This window comes from Anopheles moucheti, chromosome X, assembly GCF_943734755.1.
Source record: "Anopheles moucheti chromosome X, idAnoMoucSN_F20_07, whole genome shotgun sequence".
NCBI lineage: Eukaryota > Metazoa > Arthropoda > Insecta > Diptera > Culicidae > Anopheles > Anopheles moucheti.
Genome location: NC_069142.1, coordinates 15,511,640 through 15,533,229, shown reverse-complemented (window position 1 = coordinate 15,533,229; position 21,590 = coordinate 15,511,640). Strand labels below are relative to the sequence as shown.

The 21,590-nt window shown below is 44.1% G+C and overlaps 2 protein-coding genes across 2 annotated transcripts; both read left to right on the top strand.

Moving 5' to 3' along the window:
* Positions 1–11,088: 11,088 nt before the first annotated feature.
* On the top strand, positions 11,089–12,186 carry LOC128307262 (cuticle protein 16.5). The gene is made up of 4 exons (XM_053045023.1): positions 11,089–11,100; positions 11,432–11,693; positions 11,830–12,016; positions 12,102–12,186. The coding sequence occupies exons 1-4, from the start codon at positions 11,089–11,091 to the stop codon at positions 12,184–12,186; spliced, it is 546 nt and encodes a 181-aa protein (XP_052900983.1).
* Positions 12,187–16,376: 4,190 nt separating this feature from the next.
* On the top strand, positions 16,377–19,916 carry LOC128306670 (putative uncharacterized protein DDB_G0271606). Its single transcript, XM_053044249.1, has 3 exons — positions 16,377–16,601; positions 19,235–19,594; positions 19,674–19,916. The coding sequence occupies exons 1-3, from the start codon at positions 16,377–16,379 to the stop codon at positions 19,914–19,916; spliced, it is 828 nt and encodes a 275-aa protein (XP_052900209.1).
* Positions 19,917–21,590: the final 1,674 nt, after the last annotated feature.

Sequence of the window (21,590 nt, the reverse complement as noted above, 5' to 3'; positions counted from 1 at the left end):
CATTATTTTTCATTCTGATTTTGAATGATCAGGGTACCGACGTACCGTTTGCTGCGGGTGAAAGCGAACGTGTTGTTTCACTTTATCTTTTAATTTTATCATTTCTCATTTGTTATTACCCTGTGGAACTTTGAAGTTAAATAAAGTGAAGAAAATCAATTAAAATAAGCAAAAAAAAACTTTAGTAACTTTGTGTGTTCTGTTTTGAGGTCATCTATTGTAATACGATATTATACATCAAGGTGGTATATGAAATTGAATTCCAAAGGAAAATTAAGTAGGTTGCACTAGTATGGTGCTAATTTAAATTCATTCTTTGTTCCTTCCATTTATACATGTCCATTTAATCACTTATTGACATGGAAAGTAGCGGAATGGTAAAGATACTTCCATTGCTCTCATGCACGTCACTTCAAACGGACATGTCGATTCACCCCATGCACTGAGTGTCGCAGCCAACACCGTCTACCAAACGCGTGCCGTTCGATCGTAATCGTGCACACGCACAGGGTTTGCTGAGGGGGTTTTTTGAGTTCGTACGGGCGGTACGATTAACCTCACGAGCACACGAGACCGAACCGGGCACGGGCTACTTTATTTGGGAGCTTTCACTTGCGTTACAAATGTGTGCGCATTGAATTGTAATCGTGTATCCACGGTGATGCAATCGATTCCTGCATGGGTTGTAAAATTTGGGTGGCTGCTTATGTCACGGTTGGCTGGCAGTTTCGGCGAGCAAAACAGTCTCCGAACTTCCCCCGCAAATGATGACACACCATTTAATCGATCCGTGTTATTAATTCCGTACAGGCACGGGTTGTAATGAAGACATTTTTTGCTTGAATTAACAGGACACTTTCCATACACTGCGTAAAGACGCAAACATCCTGTACCGGTATCCACTCACAACACAAGCACAACGCAAACGTTCGTGGAGAAAGTGTCATGTGCTGGGCTAGTGTGACCATATACTGTCACGAGCTGGAATTACAAATGGAAATAATTTTATTTGACAATGTACAAGGGATACCGTTTCTGATAAGATGTTCAACAATATTTGTTTTATTGAATTGTGATACACTTCATTACTAAACCTGGAAGATAGTTACCCTGGTCAATATCGTATATATGTATCCTGGTCACAGCACCAACGTATGTTATTCGTGATTTCAGATTAGTATTAAATCCTATTCGGATGACATGTGACACATCTAACAGGTAATCTTGATCACAATAAGCTATAGTTGCTAAAAAGTTCTAAGTACCTTTGAACAAATCATTTAAAGAAAATAAAAAATATATTTTTTAAAAGTTGTTGGATATCATCTCACCTTCAAGAACATCCTTACTAATTGCGTTAAATGTGAGCTATAAAAACCATGTTTGATCTAAGATCTTGCAGACCTCAGGGTCTTGTAGGGCTGGTGATCGATTACAACGTCAATAAATATGCATATGCATAACGCACACAACACCTTTCTAGCTACATTTGATTCTTCGTTCGCGTGCCATAGTCCGTACAGGCCACTCACGTGTCTTGGATGAATAATGCAACCCCCGGTATCTGAACTGCATCGTGGCTGGACCCGGCTTTACAAATGCAAAGTGTCGGTAATGGCGTTCCAACGCTTGGCGTTCGTGAACGGAATGGTAAAGAAGCATGAAGAGACGGTAAAATGCGATGGTAAGCTGATGGTGACCCTGTCGTATAACAAACAGTGTTGGAAGCATTCGAAATGGAAGCAAATGCTAGTGGCGCGCACGTTGGTTGGCTTAAATTCCGAGTGTTCTTAAACAGGGTAGCGAGAGGTGCATTGCCTATACTAGAACTTGAAGATTTTTAGGGGCGGCTCGTTGGCATGATGGTAGCGGAGCCGGTCTTCACACGAACGGGCCGGACCAAAATCCCATCCGGACCAATCCCCCGTAGCAAGGACTGACTATCCGGCTACGTGGTAAAATAAGTCGATACGGCCAGGCCATTCTAACGAAAAAAAAAGAAAAAACTTTAAGATTTTTGCTATCGGTTGCGTGTGTTTACTGGGACACTTAGGAAAAATAAACCACAAACAATACTGCTCCCGGTAGTCCACAAAGCGTATTACACATCGCACCGAACGATTGGGTTACACTTGGTGAAATAGATCGATGAATTAATTGATTACCCAACCTGCGGTAAACTGATGCATAATTCCTAATTGTGTAATTGTGCGCGATAAGAAATGAGTCTGGTTATGCAGTGGAGGATCAATCCCCTTGGAGGCCCAGGGCGGAATTATAGTTGTGGCCTCTAATTTTAAAAACGATGCAGGAGGGAAGGGGTACATTGAGGGGACTTGATATGAGACAAGCAGCGGCGGATCAGACGGTAGGCGGTTGCCTAGGACCTCGCCGTGTTGGGGGCCCCAAACTATTTGTGCCGATTGATTTGTACAGTATTTACCAGCTATTGCCATTGCGATACTCGTGGTGTGGTATTGTTTTCTTTGCAGCCGGTAATGATGTTATATCCGACACAATCTGTCAGTGTACTACGACATAGCAAGCATTGTCATAGAATATGAATAAAATCATATTGCAATCATTAGAACTCTCTTTTCCGTTTGATATTTGATACCTCATGGTTCTTGGAATACCATTTCTATCTTTCTTGATTATTACTTATTTGAAGCTGGATTGAAGGTAGGTGTAGGTGTAGGCTTATGTCCACCCATCCCAAACTGTCAAGCGTCAAATTTGAGTCAAGTGTCAAATCTGAGTCAAGTGTTAAATTTGAGTCGAGTTTCAAATTTGAGTCAAATTAGAGTCGAGTTTCAAATTTGAGTCAAGTGTCAAATCTGAGTCAAGTGTCAAATCTGAGTCAAATGTCAAGTCTGAGTCAAGTGTCAAATTTGAGTCGAGTTTCAAATTTGAGTCAAGTGTCAAATTTGAGTCAAGTGTCAAATCTGAGTCAATTGTCAAATTTGAGTCGAGTATCAAATTTGAGTCAAATGTCAAAGCTGAGTCAAGTGTCAAATTTGAGTCAAATGACAAATCTGAGTCAAGTGTCAAATCTGAGTCAAGTGTCAAATTTGAGACAAGTGTCAAATTTGAGTCAAAAGTCAAATCTGAGTCAAGTGTTAAATTTGACCCAAAGAGAACAATTAGACTTTCAACGGCCAAAATTAAAGAGTGCCCATTCTAACCGCTCTTGCTCTCCTGCTTGCGCTCTCGCCGAATCGAAAGCTCGCTCGATGACTGTTTCAAACTTGAAGGAGATTCTCATGCTGTTCGCTTCTTCGGCGTCATGCGGTCTCGCTCGTGCTTATTATTTGATATTGCGCACACACATGTGCATTTTCATCGTCAAATTTGCCTTGTGAAGGAGTACATTTTTGCACCGGTTTTTGATATGAGGAACTTGATGGTATTGCAAGCGCGCTAATGTTGTGATGCCATAAGCTGATGCCATAAGGTGATACCATGGCACGATATGGAGAAGCAAGGTTTAATGCATAATTTTTACTATTCCAAACATTTATGCGTGTAACACTAAACGGTGCTCTTATTACAACGAGGTCATTATGGCAACGAATGGTACCGGAACGTATATCACAAAAGGATCGGTTGCTTTAACTTGGAACTGGAAAGAACTGTAGGTTTGCATCTCCCGAAAAAAACAAGACACTACACAGGCAGCCAACTTCAGTGATTAAGCTAAAAATGATCAAACATTTTTATTTTATAAACTGGAGTGATTTGAACCGCCAACGCCGTACCGGTGCTTTTTACAAACAGGTGGCTAAATTCATAAAGGTGGACGCGGCCGAAGAAGCTGACCTACAAGCGGGCTCTAGCCGGAATGGCAAGCTCTACGGTTGGGTGTTAATGTGTCGTGTAAAATATGGGCTTCGCTTTTTCAGTTCCCATCGAAGCGGTAGTGGAATTGCCTGGATTGGTGGATTTCGGTCCATGTCGATCGACGAAGGCATCCGTTACTGAGCGCTATCTTACAACGAAACGCACCACAATTTGATGCATGTGCAAGATGAAGTGGTTCGTTTCGGGTCATAATCTGCCAATTCTACGTACCGTTTTGAAAACGATTTCGAACATTTGAAGCGTTTGGTTTGCAGTGGTTTGAAAATTTTTAAACAGGCGACCAACCGGATCTCGGAGTTTGAAAACTTCTGCGTGCCAAAGCCACCTTAGCAGACCATAACCTATCCCTCCCAGCAGAAAAAAATCATCTTCAAAGTGTTTACCTGTCCACGGTTCACTTTGCAGACGAACGGGGTAACGCATGGTTTCTGGCCACGGACGGCATTAGAGACTAGCCGCAGCCTGCCTCGGATGGCACGGATGTTAATGTAGGTAAAGTCTACGGTAGAGGACGTAAACTAGGCCTGAAAATGCTAGCATTTTGCGGTCCTATCGAGCAATATGTCCCGTACATATCCGATGCCTCCCTACTCCATTCGTTGCAGAATGCTGTGAATTGTAGATCTAAAATCACTAATCGGTAATATTCTCCTCAACAATATTGATGCCCCATCCTTACTGTTGAGAACGAGACGACATTTCTGTTATGTAACTCATTTTGATTATTTTGATTTGAAAGCAATGCGCTTAACTTGTAACTTGTGGAAGGATCATTATCGTTTGCCTAAATAAACATATGATCATCGAAAGGCGCGATTCACGAAACCGGAAACAAACGCGCGTGCATAAGGTAATGGGAAATTAGCGCAAAGGCAAGAGCAACGCAATGAACCAAACCATACGAATGCAATAGCTACATTTGGTCAATCCATAAAAATAGGTAACGAATGTTTACAGGATCGGCCATAAAAGAGGCTCGTTCAGTCAAAACAAATTGCTAGACGGATAGGATATGTGCTTCTAACACATGTTTAGGCAAAACACTGAATCCTTGATGGTTTATCAACCAGATAGAACTTGACTTTAGGCTAATTATTTGTTTAGGATCAAAATGAGAATATCGCAGGAAAGAAAAGTCGCGATCGACATCACCAATACGTTTCAATACTACAATCACCAATACATTGTTATCAAACTAGTATATAAGAAACGAAATTTTAGAATAAATCATCCTTTTTACACCAGACACAGAACGATCGACTTCGTCTTTGATTTGGTAGAGATCTTGACAGGATTCGAGAACGGATGTTTGCCCGATGCAAGTTGCACTTGGTCTTCTCCGAAGTGATCCATTGAAAGAAACCTCCGCCTGTTTAAAGCGTTTAGTCTTGGTTGGAAATTGGTTGTAACCAACAAGGGTTCAAGAACGGATGTTTGCCCGAGACGCACTGCGTTTTGGTCTTCTCTGAAGAAACCCTCGAAAGTTACAATCTTTTGAGTCTCGAGAAAGGGATCCGTTTTCGCGATAAACGTACGCGACCGAAGTACCTTCGCACTGTAGGTCGCAAACTAACACTTACTATCTTTGCTTAACCTATATGTTCCTCGTCGTCGTCTCCGTTCCCGTCCTCCCATATTCATTCCGGCGCGCCAGCCAAAATGATCCTTTTCTGCGAGAAAAAATGAAATAAAATGAAATGAAATCACTTAACTGCTTTTTTATCATTTCGATTATAACATCTCGGTATCTGCTTTTCGGGCCCGACTTATTAATGATTCTTTTAAATTCTCCATGTTTAGTTTGTTTCCTCCTCCTCCTCTGACGCGTTACTAGATTTAAGATTAGACTATAAAATTGTTTTGTTAAGCCTTATGGACGGACAAATTATTTTCCGTATATTTATTTAATTTATATTATTACGGCAGTGCCGTATTTTATTTTCCGTATATGTCTGAACAAATTATTTCCTCTTAACACTACACAATCATTGTATATCGAGCGAAGGATACACCCGTGACCTGTCGAACGGTGCTGATCTTCTGTGTTTGGCCAGTTTACTTTTGTGTCACTGCTACACACTTTTCGGGACGACTGAAGGGATGTCCTCAGTCTGGTAGTTGACGGTCAACTGCAGTGGTGAAAATAATATTAACGTCTTACGTATTTTCTGGCCAAACATGTCATGTTACTTTGCGCATAAATATGTACACATTTACATTATCTACAGAGCGCAGCACCAATTTTCGTGAGCGCACCATTCATCTGTTGCTACATTGTAATATCTAGAACATAATAAAACTATCTTTGAGATTGTTATATCTTAAACCACAACAACTACAAAATGCAATTGTTTTTTGTTCAAGTTCCATAGTTGGAGTATGTTAATGATAGAGTTAAGTTATGGGTTGTTTGCTGAAAAAGGGTTTGCTGAACAGCGAATCGATCACCTGATGTAGACCGGTAGAATATCGTGCCACGAATGTCGTTAACTAGCTTTGCGCTTCGTATTACACCTTCCAAGGAATATTAACGTCTGCGCGAGGAATTTACCAGCGCAAAAACTCTACTTGTGGCTTGAACTCTGAATCTACTTGTAGGCCTTGATCTAAATCCTCTAGCTGTTTCTCAGTTTTTAGCGATGCTAATTCAAAATCCGACCGCGAAAGAAGCCCTTCGTTTGGCCGGGTTGCTGCTTCAAATTTCTCAACCGCCTGTCTTTGCGAGCAGCGCCTCTTTTAATACGGTTGTTCTAGAAACGATCCATCTTCCACAATAATCCAAGTTACACCATAGACAAAAGCAGTTGTGATTGCCATTTCGACAATTTCATAACAGAAAACAAACAACACGAAACACAAGGAATAAACTAAAAAAGACAACAATTGAAAAAAACACAATAAAACAATATCATTCGACTAACTAAAAACATCGCAACATATTATTGCACATACCCATTACGCAACATTTTGAAGCAACACGTGTACCACCTCCACCGCCTTAATTTATTTTTTTGCCTTTCGCAAAACGAACGGAAGTTTAGTTCGTTAAATTTTGCAAAAGCTAAAAAAAAGCGCTTTAGCCAAGCCACACACCTCAAAATGCGACCGAGTTGAGGTCAAACCTGCTTCCTTTGGCACATAATCAAGACCGAAACGCGACGTCTAAAAACGGTCACGATTAGTTCCAAGTTTTGGGAAGCGCGACCTTTCGGGTGAGTCGAGTTTCAAATTTGAGTCAAGTGTCAAATTTGAGTCGAGTTTCAAATTTGAGTCGAGTTTCAAATTTGAGTAAAGTGTCAAACTCAGTCACACAGTCACTCATGAGTGCCAGTCACATGCTCACATGAAGTACATGCTCTCCTGGTATCGGAAATCTGAAAACAGCTGGTTTGTATGGAAAGTTAGTGTTTAAACATTGCATACCTTTAGGCAGGCAAAATTACCAGGTGCTACCTCTTCCGTGGATGCTCTCCTGGTACTATACATTCTAAAACTGGAGCTTTCGAAGAATTTTTTCTCAACTAACGGAAAAAATAGCGTTCCTGATCCTGGTGCAATTTCGTTTATAGTTGAAAGTCACAAAGTCGATATTCTTCTCTGCATTTAATTTATCACATAGAAAAAAATGTTTTATATAACTAAGGAAGATGTTTTTGTTCATTTTTTTACCTTTTTAATTCAATTTTATGCTATAAAATAACTCTGTTGTTGATTTTCGCACAACCGGCACCAATTTTTTAGGGCCTCCAACACGGCCGCTGCCTGCGCCGGTACGCACTCCATAATTATCTCATTAACGTGGCCCTTATCGAGGGCAAGTGGTTCGTTTTTTTTTGTTTTGGTTGTTGTTGCGTCTGACCCAACGTCCGTCACTTGAGGGTTTGGTAATTGTTAGGTCGTAATTGCATGTAATCAGTCACTTTTCCGATGCTGTCCAAATGGTTTCGATAGGTGGTTTGTTGTTTTAACTGTAGTTGCTTTAAAAGCAATTAAATTCAGCTGTTTAGAAAATAGACTAAAGAATTTGTTAAAAAAAGTTATAAATTTTAATATCTGCCAGAAAAAAACAACGGAAACGGAAGAGGAGATACAGTAAGACGAAGAATTAGCACAGCATTAAGTTGGACAAGCTAAAAACGAGGCTAAAGGAAAAAAAAAGAATGCGAAGGTAGCAGTCGGACAAACATCGCTTTGACGTTTCACGATTCATCCGTACGTGGTGAAGTGTTGGGTAGTTTCGATGTGATTGGAAAATATGCGTCTCCTCCATCAGTATCCTTCTTCACCGACGTCATTCCTAGCGGTAGGATAAAAGCAATACCTATCGTTCACACAGTGACAGCACAGCGCATAAAAGCAACCACAAAGAAAAATCTCAGCCAGTCTGGCCGGCTGTTGCGCACGTTGGTGGTAGTTGGCTTTCCTTTTGATGGCTGTGATACTGGCCATATTTGTCACATTTTCCCACCGAGGTTTTTTCCCGGTTTGAAGGGCCAAGGGCACTGCGATATGGGGATCAATTATTCATCGCAACGATTCCGATGGTGATGGTGGTGGTTTGTTTTTTTGATGATGATGATGGTTTTCAAATAATTTCCCAGAGTGTAATGGGTGGATAATTCCTGTTCGGTGTTGTACTTTATTATCGCATTAATTTTCCGTTTCTTATGCGCCCTTATGAGCGTACTGTCTCTTGGAAAGCGGGATAAACAGAAGCAAACACAGCAATGAAACGACCCAAACACACTATCGGACAATGCTTGATTTTAGAATTGATGTTCGGCATTGTTTGTCTGGTGTGCCGTCGCTCAAAGGATGAAACAAACATTTTGTAGCGAGACCATCGTTTGGAAACACACCCCCTCGTTCGCACTTTATTTTTTTGGGGCGATGAAGGGAGAGTGAAAATGTTGTCCCGGGCTTCCTTATTCGCCCGGGAGTGTGTTTTGGTTTGGTCCGGGACACTTTTCTTTTTGCTCACTGTGTCTCTCACTGGTTTCCGATGCTGATCCTTGCCGTCCGTGATCATGTTTCAAAGGATTCCCGCGGATGCCGTTTTGCCAAGGGGGGGGGGGGGGGGGGGGGTTTGGGGTGTGGGGGTGGCAGAATGCAAATAGAAAACCGACAGAATCATCTTTTTTTGGCCCACCTTCTATTTGATGCTTGTGCATATCGCTTACCGAACGTAGCCAGATGATTTTAATATTTATGGAGCGGTCGGGATTTTGAGTGTGATTTATTGCTGGCAAAATGGGTGCCAATACGTGGCCATATCGATGCTTAAGCAAATAATGGCCCGGCGAGCAATGGCAGACAGGCGACGAATGATGGCAAATGAAATGGTTTGATCGGCTCCATTTAAGTAGGAAGGTATTTAAAAAGTGAAAGCATCAAGTATGATTTATGGAATGCGTATGTGCAAACATTCATCTCAATGAAGCCATCGGTGTCACCGAGCGTTTTGGTGGGAAAATGTCGGAACGGAAAATTACTGCTCATTTCCTAATGCGATACAATAGAGGAAATTGCTAATGCTTTTCATTCTGTACAATTTCGAGAGACATCCTTTAGATTTCACGGGATCAGAAAACAATGTAATGTGGGTAATTAATTAGGTAATTCGTAGAATGCTTCAAGAATTTAGGCAAACGAGTTAGTTGTCGGTGTTCTTGCAGGTCTATTGTTGATGGTGCTATGGACAGGTGATATGTAATTTGAGTGTAACATTTGGACGGTTACAACAAGAAGCGATACAACCGTGCTATTTTTTTCTGCCTCCGTGGATATTCAGAGATCCCAGCCGTGTCCCAGTGGAGTCGGGTTGGTGTTGGAATCTATGTGGCACAATACGTGTCCGAATCCTTTGTAGATTCTTCTGGTGTTTCTCAAGGAAGTGTTCTTAGTCCTCTTCTGTTTCTCTGTTAATCCGTTCACGTTGGTGAGGTATGCTTCGTATCATTTGTGAGTACTTCTGGATTACCGCAGCAAAATATAATAATCCATTCAATTTCCACTAAACTACCCACAGTGCAATAAAGAGTTCACATATAAAATAACTGTTTCATCTGCCTGGGAGTTCGAGTGTAGTGCTGGGCCCCCCTAGTAACCTGGACGAGAACGTACGCAAATCATGTGGTCGAATTTTTGCTTCCTGCCTGGTTGTTTTGTTTACCAAGCTAAGGGCGTTTGAGCTGCACAGGAACATCGTTTAAATTTTGCCGAGTATACTTGAAATTTAGCCCAAGGCGCTCGTGCAAAAAGGTTACGCGGTTACATCTCACACACGCGCAAGACGGTGCTCAAAACAGCGGAGATCGACCTACTTTGGTCGTACGCTGACGCACCGTCGTACCGGTGCAGCCTCTTGGGACGGATCGGCAATACTGGGTGTGCCCCCACACGGTTTGGGCCGGTTATGGGATATGGGAATGGGGCGGTAAGTTGCACGTGCACTTTGCACATCGATTTTGGCGTGGTCGGGCGGTCCCTTCGAAGTGAACGGAGCGCTTACCAACGTTTTTGAGCTTCGCACTACTATTTCGGCCAACATCCGCACATCGCTGGTTTGTACGGCAAACATCCCCAGCGATAGAGAGAGATAGAGAAGCGAAAGTGGTACTCACGTGCGGTGCATGGAACTGTTGCATTCGGCAGTGCCGATTACGGGCAGCCAGCTGCGTTTGTGGAACGAAAGCCGGTTCTAGACGACGGCGCACGTTGACCTCCACGCGTTGGACGCGCTAGCTGCAGCGCAGGGCACGCCCTAGAGCGGCATTGCGTGTGCGTATTGCGTAGAGGCGTTGCCCTGCCGCAGACGGTCGGCGTGCGATCTGATAACCCGCCAGCAGGCTTGCAGGCTTCGCTTTCGTCCGAATCTGGTTTTGAATGGAAGTGTCAAAAGTGAACGTAAACTGCGCTTAGCTAAGTTCTTACACCTTTGTACCGGTGAGATGCAAGGATGGATATGAAGGGTACTGAGCAGAGAGTGTATTCTGGGTATTGGCGCTCCAAAGCACCTCGGCGATAACCAGGTGGTCGGAGGAGCGGCAAGTGATTTGCTAAACCCGATCGTGGCCGGCAGAGGGGTATGCGTCGTAAATCGGTGTTCTGTATAAAAGATCCAGTTCGAAGGGTTTGGCAGCATCAGTTCACCAGCTGAGTTCTTCGAGTGCATACTTCAGCCTTCAATCAACTCCAATCAACCAAAAACCTAAGCTTCTAGCAAAAATGGCCTTCAAGGTAAGTGCATTCAGTACGTGGTCGAATCTCTCCAACTACAGAACAGTTGACGGATGCGTAGAAAACAGTGTTTCTGAGCTAGTATTCTAAGGAGAATAGTACAACTTTCTAGAGATGTCAAGAATTCTGAAGAATTGTCAGGAGTTCGAGAAATGTAAGGAATTCTCAGCAATTGTCAAGAATTCTCAAGAAAAAAAAAGAAGAACGCTGCAGAATTATCAGAAGGCGAGAATTGAGGAATTGCCAAGAGAATGTCGAGAGTTTCGGTGATACTGTGTGTGAGTGTGTGCGCGCGTGTGTCGTTCTAATATAGATCCGTTCGTTTTCTCAGTTTGTCATCCTTGCTGCGCTCGTCGCTGCCGTCAGTGCTGGTGGACCGGCCGCCTATTCAATTGCCGCACCGAGCGTGGACTACCACTCGGTCGGAGCCTCGCATGAGCACACTGTCAAGGGTCTGTACGGCCAGAATGTGCTGTCCCAGTACTCGAAAGCCGTCGATTCCGCACACTCGTCGGTCCGCGTGCACAGCTCTCGTCTGAGCAACGATGGATTCGCTTACGCTCCGGCCGTTAAATACGCCGCTCCGGCCTACGGTAAGTGTGGACGCTTCTTGCATTGTTGGCGGAGTTCTTCAGGGTCACAGCTGTACCAACCATCTCGTTGGGGTTTGATGCTATCTGAAAAAGGCAACTAATCGCAGTGCTTCCGGTCTCTTCTGCTTATCCTCAGCTGCCCATTATGCCGCTCCCGCCGTCCACTACCCAGCTGCCGCTCACTACGCCGCTCCCGCGCACTACGCCGCTCCCGCTGTCCACTACCCGGCTGCCCATTATGCCGCTCCCGCCGTCCACTACGCTGCCCACGCCCCGATCGTTAAGGCTGCATACCCTGCCGTTGCCGCCCCGCTGGCCTACAAGTGAGTGTTTTAGTCAGAGCCAGAAAATTCTGAGCCAGGAGTGCGACAGCAACCCGACCATACATCTCCATTCCATTCTTTGCAGGGCTCCGCTGGCCGCTCCTGTAGCTGCCGTGCACGGTGGATCGATTGTCCAGTTCGCCGGTCTCGGTGCCAGTTACGCCTGGTAAAGCAGCTCAAACAACCTTCACACCCTCCCGCAAAACACCTGAGACGAACAACGGAGACGCCGCTGGCAGGCAGTAGCAATAGCTTTACCATTTAGCAAGTCACACAAAGTCAACAGCAGCTTAGTACCTAAGTTCTCAAATTTTGAACGCAGTGGAACGTAGATGAGCATGGATGAGAATAAATGCGGAAGTGGCGCAGCAGTGTTGCGTGCCGGACGTAAGGAAACTTTAACGATGTATTGTGTTTATAAGCTTCAATTCAGAGGTAAACAGTTCAATATCGAAAAGATATTTTTAATTTGATCTTTTTCGGCTCGGTTCTCTGACTTCTGTAAACAATTGGGATGCTTTTTAGCAAGAATTACTCAAGCCGGTCTTAATATCCAACGGAATAGATCCAAGATGATGAAGCCTTAACGCAGGTATTGCATATGATGATTTTATTTTCTTAGCTTGATTTGAGCTTAAACTTGGGCTTGATGTCAGTAATTATAATAATTTTGGTGAACAAGTGAACCAAGTGAATAACAGGAGATTTTTAGTTGGGGATTTACACTACTGGACTGCTACAACTAATTCTATCAACCATGGAAAATTTGAGCATATTTATAGGTAAAAGCAGCACGAACATGTTAAGGTGAATATTATTATAGCTTGCATCTCTGCCAATTCACTCTCAGATAGTGCCAAACACGCGGTACCACCTGTTGTCAAATGTACTGTCATGCGCATACCAGTACCGCGAGTACTCAGAACACTTCAACGACATTAATTAAGTCAGTGAAAGATGGCGATGACGGAGAGTTGTTTTTTTCCTCCAACGACGAAATGGAATTCGGATGCTCATTCAAGCGTTGTTGTGTGATAAGAAGCAGTGGAGGATCAATCCTCTTGGAGGCCCAGGGCGGAAGTATAGTTGGGGCGCGGTCAAAGGGGGCTTATGTATACACCTTTTACTACTACACACATTTTTTGGGGCCTCCAACACGGCGAGATCCTAGGCGACCGCATACTCCACTTACCGTTTGATCCACCGCTGATAAGAAGTAAACAGAGTCGTTAGAAAAAATAAGACCATCCCGTTCCCACAGCTTCTTTGCACTTCACAACCGCAACGTTTGGTGTCGTGGTGGAGTATAAGAATACTATTTTGCTTTGTTCTTCTTTTACACAAGTGCGAGGTGTACAATTGGGAAGCTGGCCAAACAAATAAAATTCGTTCCGCTGGGTAGAGCAGCATTTTAATTCTATTTGTCTGCGGGCCCCGGGTAAAAGAATGAAGCATTACATTTGACAGCTAATTGTATTGCCCTGGGGGAAGATGATTCGGGCAGGAAACGCTGGAATAAAATTTAAACGCACTCAGCAAAAATTTGGTCGACAGTTTCGCTACGGGAAACGACGATCAAAGCTCCCTCCTGGGCGGTCAGATGAATCACTTCAACCCTGGAGTGAGTGAATGTTCGCTCAAGTCAAGCATTGGAAAGAGTCCCGTCTCGGCAGGCGGCGAAGGTCCAAATGTACATCCTGAGCGCAGATTTGCATCTAAATAAGCGAATGTCGTCAAGTGAAATACCCATAAACAGAGGGGCTTTATCTGCTGGTGTAGGTTGCATCCCGCTCAAGATGCCGGAACCAGCCGAGAAGCATTAAAATAGTCATGGAAAACCATCAAATGAACAGCTTGGCTTTAAAATTCGTAAAAATTAATCAATTCAGGATGTTAAATCATGCATAGATAAATTATAAACGAAAAAGGGCTACGGATTTTCCTACTCCTACATTCATTCGGGAAACGGTTGGGGTGTACACTTCAATGTGATGCGTTAACAACAGCCGGACAAACTTTCCGTCGCTACCGGGTGCTTGGGGCTAGCATGCGACATAGCTGCAACGTACGATTATTTGCATCATCTGCCTCCGAGCCTGTTTCGTCAGCTGGGCACAATCTGTTCATTAACCCGACTATGTGTACCCCAAAAACCCAGTAGCAAGATGCGAGGTTTGCATCGATATCGGTACGGAGACGGGAAGGAAATCTCCTATTCGATCTGCTACCCGGCATAAATTATGCAAAAAAGACGCTACACGCCTTTTCCCGGGGTAGGGTTTTGCTGTGCCGTTTAAAATTGAACCGCATTAAACTTGCAAGGATTATTTTGGAAGCTCCAGCACGAAGGATGAGGTGAAATTTTCATACTGCATCATCCCTGCGCGAAAGTGAAAACAAAGCTCGGTGACTTAAACAGCATTTGCTACGGTTGACAAACGCACGGTGGTCCTTTGCCGGGTGTCAACATCAAAAACTAATCTTGTGGAGTTTAACTCTATTTAGATTTATAGAGAAACATTTTAATTATTTATTGCTTTAACAAAAACTATTCCATAAAATTTTGAAACAATTTTTAGTGTTTTTTTAATTTAACAACATGATATACCAGGCGTCTCCATCACAAGGACCCTAATTCCATATATTGGGGTTAAGGACATCACTAAAGCGATGCTGCGAATAATTAGAATTGATATAGTGTAGGAGCCGCCAGAATGACGAGCTTTTCGATAGTGTCTCTTAAACGCGTACCGTAAGTTATTTAAGGACATTAAGGTCCATTAATAGACAGAGGAGGCATGGTAGGTCCCACTTGAGATGCAATGTTGGAGTTCATGGGTCCGCCAGAAAGGACCTATTGGATTGACTGACGAAGGCGCTCTACCGTAAGCGGTTTACAGAAGTCCAAGACCGCGAAACGGTTGTTGCGCTACGCTAGTAAGTATATAAAACAAAACCAAACAAAAAATATTTAAAACAATTTTGTCCCGACATTTGGTGTGCTGTGCCCACTGTGCCGATGCCAGCCGGGTGCGGGAATAACGGGTAAATTTAAATGCAAACCAATGCGCAAAGCTTCCAACGTCGAAATGTGTGTGTGTACACCGTGGATTGTGTGTTGGTGGCAGAAGCGAACAGAACAGCAAATCAAATAAGTTGCGCTGATCGAGATGGGTAGAAATCATGCCATGCCGTAGGTACCCCGCCATCTTATTTTACAACTTTTTATGATTCACTTCCTTTTTTCACCTTCTCAACGCTTGCCTTGCGTGCGGTGGCAACCCATTCGGTGAAAGTTCCTGATCGATCATCACCCGCAAGCGCTAACACCGGGGGTGTATAAGGATGAGGTGGTTTATCCTTATAGCCTTTCCCCATATCTCCGGTGCGTGCGTGACTCCGGTCCAAATGGAGAACGTTGCTTTATTTTCTTGCTCTCTTGCACCGCTACATGCTTCTTGCTCTGCGCTGTTTTGTTTTCGCTATGTTTCGACTAAAGCAAAGCAACACCAGGTTTAAGGTTCGGGTTTAAATGTTCGATTATCGAAACACAGTCACGTTCGCTCGGTTGCAGGAAGCAAAACAAAATCTAAGAAAAGGAATAATAAAAGCACCAGGGAGCGAAAAAAACATACTCTTAGTTTGTTGACTTAGTCGAGGGGTGAATTTTAAAGCTTCCCACCCGGCAGACGACATAATTCGAACGAGACTTTCTATGCTGTTAGGGGGAGAAAAAAAACGTGGAAGGGAAAGAAAATCATCCCAACACCGCGGTGCCCGTTTCGGTGGCTTACTCTAAGCTTTGGCGCGATAAACTAGCCGTTAAAGCAGAATCGAAGCAGCACATCGTGGTGCGAGCGGGCGGCACCGAAACACCGGCGAGGCCGTGTGAATTAAATTGAAAGTGAATTAACGTACCCGGAAATGCTTTCTTTCCAACGAGAAGTGTCTACGGTTCTGGCGCACTGTTCGAATCTCGCATGCTGTCGCCTACCACTTCGACAAAGCACAAACAGAAACAACAACGCATTTAAACAACCATTGTTTTGATGTCACAGCGTTTAACATCCCCACCATCCAGCCGCAGCTCTCCAACGCCGTCCAGGGGGCGGTTCGGAATCTTCAAATGGGTGGGAGTACCGTACGGGAATGTGTATTTAACCAGCAACTGGTATGCTTCGAGACTTAGACTTCCGACACATACGACACGCGCGTTGTGAGAAAGTGAAATTGCTGTGGCATTGGTGTGATAGTATTTGGTGTGTGCATGTGCCTTTCTGTGTGTGTGAGTGTGTGTAGACGTGTGAGAATTCAATAGATATATTCAAACCCAAGTGTCCCAAAGCCCTTTTTAACAACAATGATCAAATTGTGTTCGTCGCTTGTGGCACTGTTGCTAATGCTGCTGCCATCCGCATCGTACGCGCAGCTGTCATTCCACAACGATCCGACACAGAACAGCTTCTCGATCAAGCTGCCCGCCTTCCAGCAATCGTTTACGCGTTACTTTGGCAATCAACCGCAGGGTGCACTGTTGCAACAACAACAACCCCAACAACTACAGCAACAAACTCCAAGCACACTGGTAGTAAACTCCGTTTGATACAGATGTTCCGACAAGATTGTTGTGATTGAGATAGTTTAAATGTTTAAGATATATTTAAGTTTGAGCAATAGTACACTTGTTCGCTGTTTTCTGTGATTTATTCGTTTAATCGCAACGACTTACAACATAGTATTTATAGTCGGTCTCACCGGGGCCGACGGCCCAGTTGTGTATGGGAAGCGGTGTCGGTTTTACCCGACAGGACCGGTACAAAATCCCATCCGGATCAATCCTCTTGAGGTTGTTGTGGCGATAAAATAGGAGTCGGGCGAATAGGAGAAAAGTTAAAGCATTATGACAGCAGCAAAGCAGTGTTGCCCGAAAAAAGTAACCAAGCAGTAAATTACTAGCGACATCTGTAGTGAAAAAAAAACAACTCTAGTGTGTTTTAACCCCACTATGAAAGCAACCTGTTCATTTGCTAATCTTTAGAAATATCCTCACGCAACGAGCATGAATGAACAATCTTAACATTAAAGGAATCACTAACCGTTGATTAAATTCACTAAACGAATGGCTTACGAGAACTAAACGCAATACGGACCCTGAATGGAGGCGTAACGTTATCGTCAATAGATACGGAGCAGACTTCGTTCATGTCAACAGCATGGCTATTGTGCCATGTTTACGATAAAATCATCCCCAAAACGATGCCGTTTTGCCAAGCGTCGGGCTTCAGCAATGTCGAGCATTGTGATGTTCCGTCCTTCCTATCGATCAGATCCTTCCGAATCCTTTCAAGCTGTGCATATTATCAAGCTCGGTAAAGTGGCTGCTGAGTGTGCTTGTTATACACTGTTCACTGAGCACGGGAAGGTGCAGTGCAAACAATATTCGAATGCCGCGCTACGATTTCCTAGTCTCTGCTACGAACAAGACCTGGAGGGCAAAATAAGAAATCACAAAAGGAAGCAAAGAATGGCCCTACCGTTGGGTGTTCCGTTACCGCATGCAATAACAAACTACGTTATTATATATATATATATTATTATATATATTGACTACTGCTACTCGTACCGCCGGCAAATCCATCAGCGTTGGCTGGATAATTGCATTAGCGAAGGGCGCCCTCTCGAGGCGACCCATTGCAACCTGTGCTTTTCTGGTGCAGTCCGTGCGCAAATAGTCAAACTCGGGCACTGCAAAAGAAGTGCGGCATGAAATCGAAATAAATATCGATGCAATGTACAGATTGTTACCTAACAAGAAAAAAGTGAAGAAAAAACAAAAGGGTAGATAGCAATTGCTGCAAATGTAGCCCGGTAACGTCTTGGGCAAAATTCTTTGTGTATCATCCAGCGGTAGTGTGGCACTGTTTGCCACGCTTCTTCTCCAGCACCTGGTTGAAAGTGTCTACTTAAATTTTATCTATTGTACCTCGTGCAAACCTCATCGTCTCGTGCGCTGTGGTGAAGATTCTTCCGGGCTTCCGCCGAAGAAGAAGACCTCCGGTTCCTTCCGGTGTTGATTATGCGTTTTTTTCTTCCTTTTTAAAGCCAGTTTCGTTACTTTGCCACGGGCAACAGCTCGTTTCTTTCCTTCGGTCCGATTCGCACGAACTTCACAAGATGGCGTACCGTTCGTGCGTTTCGTGGTGAATCCCGTCGAGCACAGCCCGGGATGTCGCCAGCAACCGTAATCAAATGCACATTCATTTCGTTTCACCTTTGCAGAAAGCGAGAAGGGTTACTGCCGAAGGATAGAGACATAAATAGGTATGCTGAAGCAGGGGGAGGAATTTTCCATGTTTCCAGTGCCATTTGTACATGTTGCAACCTGCTGCAGGTGACATATTACCACACTGCCGCGTCGCGTCTTGGACCGGATGACGCCAAACCTGGTGCATAAATTGTCAATCTTCTATCTACCGGCGTCGTGCACACCCTCACCATACCATGTACCAAACTTCCGGCAAAAAGCAAAAAGGGTGATGTTTTGCTCTGTTTGTTCGCTGTCATTTCACAGCATTTCGCTTTGGCGAACGGTGCGTGGTCCCATTGGGGAATGTTTCGTAGTTTTGTTGAGTGATATTTTTTTACCACCGGAAATGAACCAGCTTCAGTACCGCTTTGCACCCCATCCGTTATTGACTCTGCGGAGTCCTGTATTCCTACCGTGGGAATAGGTTTGGGGGTTTCTGCGAAAATATGCTCCATTAATTAACATCCAAAAACCCGGGAAGTTTAAAAGTGCTGTGTCGTATTTTCTTTCGGTTCAGAGTTTTCAGCATCACCGTCAGCAAATGCACAACATTCGGAACCCCCTTAATTATCTCTACGTATTTGGTTGCGGTGCTGAGATCTTCTGCCCATCCTAACCTAAGCATCCAAAGATGCTCTCATACATTTAAGGTTCTCAGCGGAAATACTTGCACAGTGTTAGCCCATATTGGTAAAAAATAGTAGAAAAATAAGAAACAGTGTGGAGGAACATAAGATGCGAGACTAGATGGAAAGTTGTAGAAAAAAATCCGCGCGGAAGATGTTTCAGAATAGATTATTGCCAAAGCTCTGAGAAAAAGAGAGAATAGGATCAATTTCTAATAAGTTGATGTTTGCACGGTTTTAATTATTAAAGCATGCCAACACTGCTCCTCTACTCCACCATTCTAGACACATCCCTCGCTCATCGGTAGCCAGGCACAAGCTTATCAGCAACAGCAGCAGCAGCAGCAGCAACAACCGCTGTACTATCAGCAGACAGCAGTTCAACAACAACCTCAACCTGAGTCACTCAACCGCTACGTGGCGCAGTTCCCGGACCAGCCGCACTACACCGTCCAGGAGAACTATATTAACCCAAACATTCGTTTACGCCTGCAACAGCAGCGGCTTCTTCAACAGCAGCAGCCACAGCAACAGTACCCGGCATCTCAAACCAACAACTATCAAGGCTTCACCGGCACGTTTGGTACACCAGCCCAATCCATTCCCACTGCACAGGATGTGAGTGCTTACGCAACAGCCAATCAGGTAAGCAATGAGCTGCCCAAGGTTTCCACAGTTTCCACGGCTGATCTGCTTTATTAACGCGTGGATTGCTTCGCTACAGCAACAGCAGCCACAGTACGAGTACGTACAGCAGCCAACCGGTGCGGACGGCCAACAGGACCAGACTGTGCAGCCACAGTACCAACCGGCAGCGGGACAGTTCGGTGTGCGGGGACATCAGCAGCAGACGGGTAGCGAGGGCAAAGTCTCCACGGGAGCTAAGCTGATCGGTGTTGCCTACTCCCCGTCGAACGAGGTGTCGCAAGTGAAGTTCAGTAGCGCTGGACTGAAGTACAACTTCTAGTATCCTTGCGGATGTAGCGGTCGGAGTTTGTTTAGCTAACGTTGAGAGTTTTGTGTTAAATTGATGTATTGTTAGTGTTTCGAATAAAACACCCTTTGATATATTAAATGCCTTTGAAGTGGTTAGATATCTGAGCTTTCTTCTAATCTTTGTATCACCAGTTTAACCCAAAAGGTAGCTTTTTGGAAGTAATTTCCGAGAAACTTGGTATAGAAGTTCTGGAATTGGTAATCCGATCACTGCACCATTCGGACCTCCAAAGCATAATGAACTAGTCCGAGAACTCGAACACTACATTTCCTAATTACATCTGCAATATGCGTTACAATATTTGGGGATGTAATTTAAGGCATATTTGACCGTTTGGTATCTGCTCATGTTAACAGCTCGTTTCGGACGAATGAGTTTCCAAGAAGCATGAAGTTAGATCTGGTTCGGTAAGCGGTTGGATTTCCAGACCGATGTGTTTGATGCGGTGAGCTGTGTGCGAAACAACGCACAGGAATTTGCATCGGAACAACACACCGGAGCGGTAATCCGTTTCGACGGACTTGCGGAGCTTGCAGATACGACGGTGAGGGACAGAGCGTCCAATGGCATGGATGCTTCGCATCCAATTAGTGTCGAGGGTAATGGTCGACTCGATACCGCAGGGTTAGGAGCGTTTGCTGTCATCACCCATCAACAAATGCTCCATAGTCCCCCAACCCTCACCAAAACGTTCGGGTTCGGGTTTACTCAGTAGGAGTTGAGTGGTGGGTATGCTTTGCGGTTGTCTCCACCTTCCGCACATCATAATAATTTATCTGATTGCCAGGTACTGATAGCAAATGAAGTACTTGCTGCAGTATGGTGCTACACATACGGACGATCCCTTTTTTTGAGGTGGCCTTGAGCTTTGTGCAAGGTGGTCGATAATTGGAATCTTTAACCGGGACTGGACGCTGTGGACGAACACTGGTCTAACTTCAGCCGAAAGAGCAATTATTGGTTAAACTCAATCAGCAAATCGGGATGCGAGCGTTATTCTAATGCACGGTGACAAGATAATGAATTTTAGGGTCCGATTCCCGGGGTGCTGCAAAATGACCGTTTTTATTAGTTAAAAGCATTTCCATTTATGGAGCAGGTCCGTTACGTCCGCGTGGAAGGTGTCCTGCAGGATCGGTTCAAAGCTCAGGACTTTAAATTGCTTTTTTAATTACGGCCAAGGTAGTTGCCACCAGGGAGATTGGTGTGCTTTGAATCCAGACGGCTCCACCGATAGGGAGGATTTGGGAGATTCGGAACTGTAACTTTTGTTGCTGGTACAGATGCTGTTGGTTTAATGCGTAAAGGGAATTGAGTTTATTTGCTGACGGTGTTTGGCTGATGAACGATGAGCGGTTGAACGTAAATAGAAAGTTAAAGGAGATTTTTTTGTTGTTGCAGGTATTAGACAAAGCATACAACATTTGTGGTTGTTATCCATTCCCTAGCTGAAGGTTTGGATATTATTTTTTCTTTAAATGTAAATATAGATGTATACAATAGTTGATGAATCTACAAAAATCTCAACTGTAAAGAAGAAGTAGTTTAATGTATCTTTATAGCATAGCATTGAAGATGTCCGGCCAAATCTGCCGATTCAAAATGTTGGAACAGTACCTCATGAACTCGCGGAAAGTAAGAAAC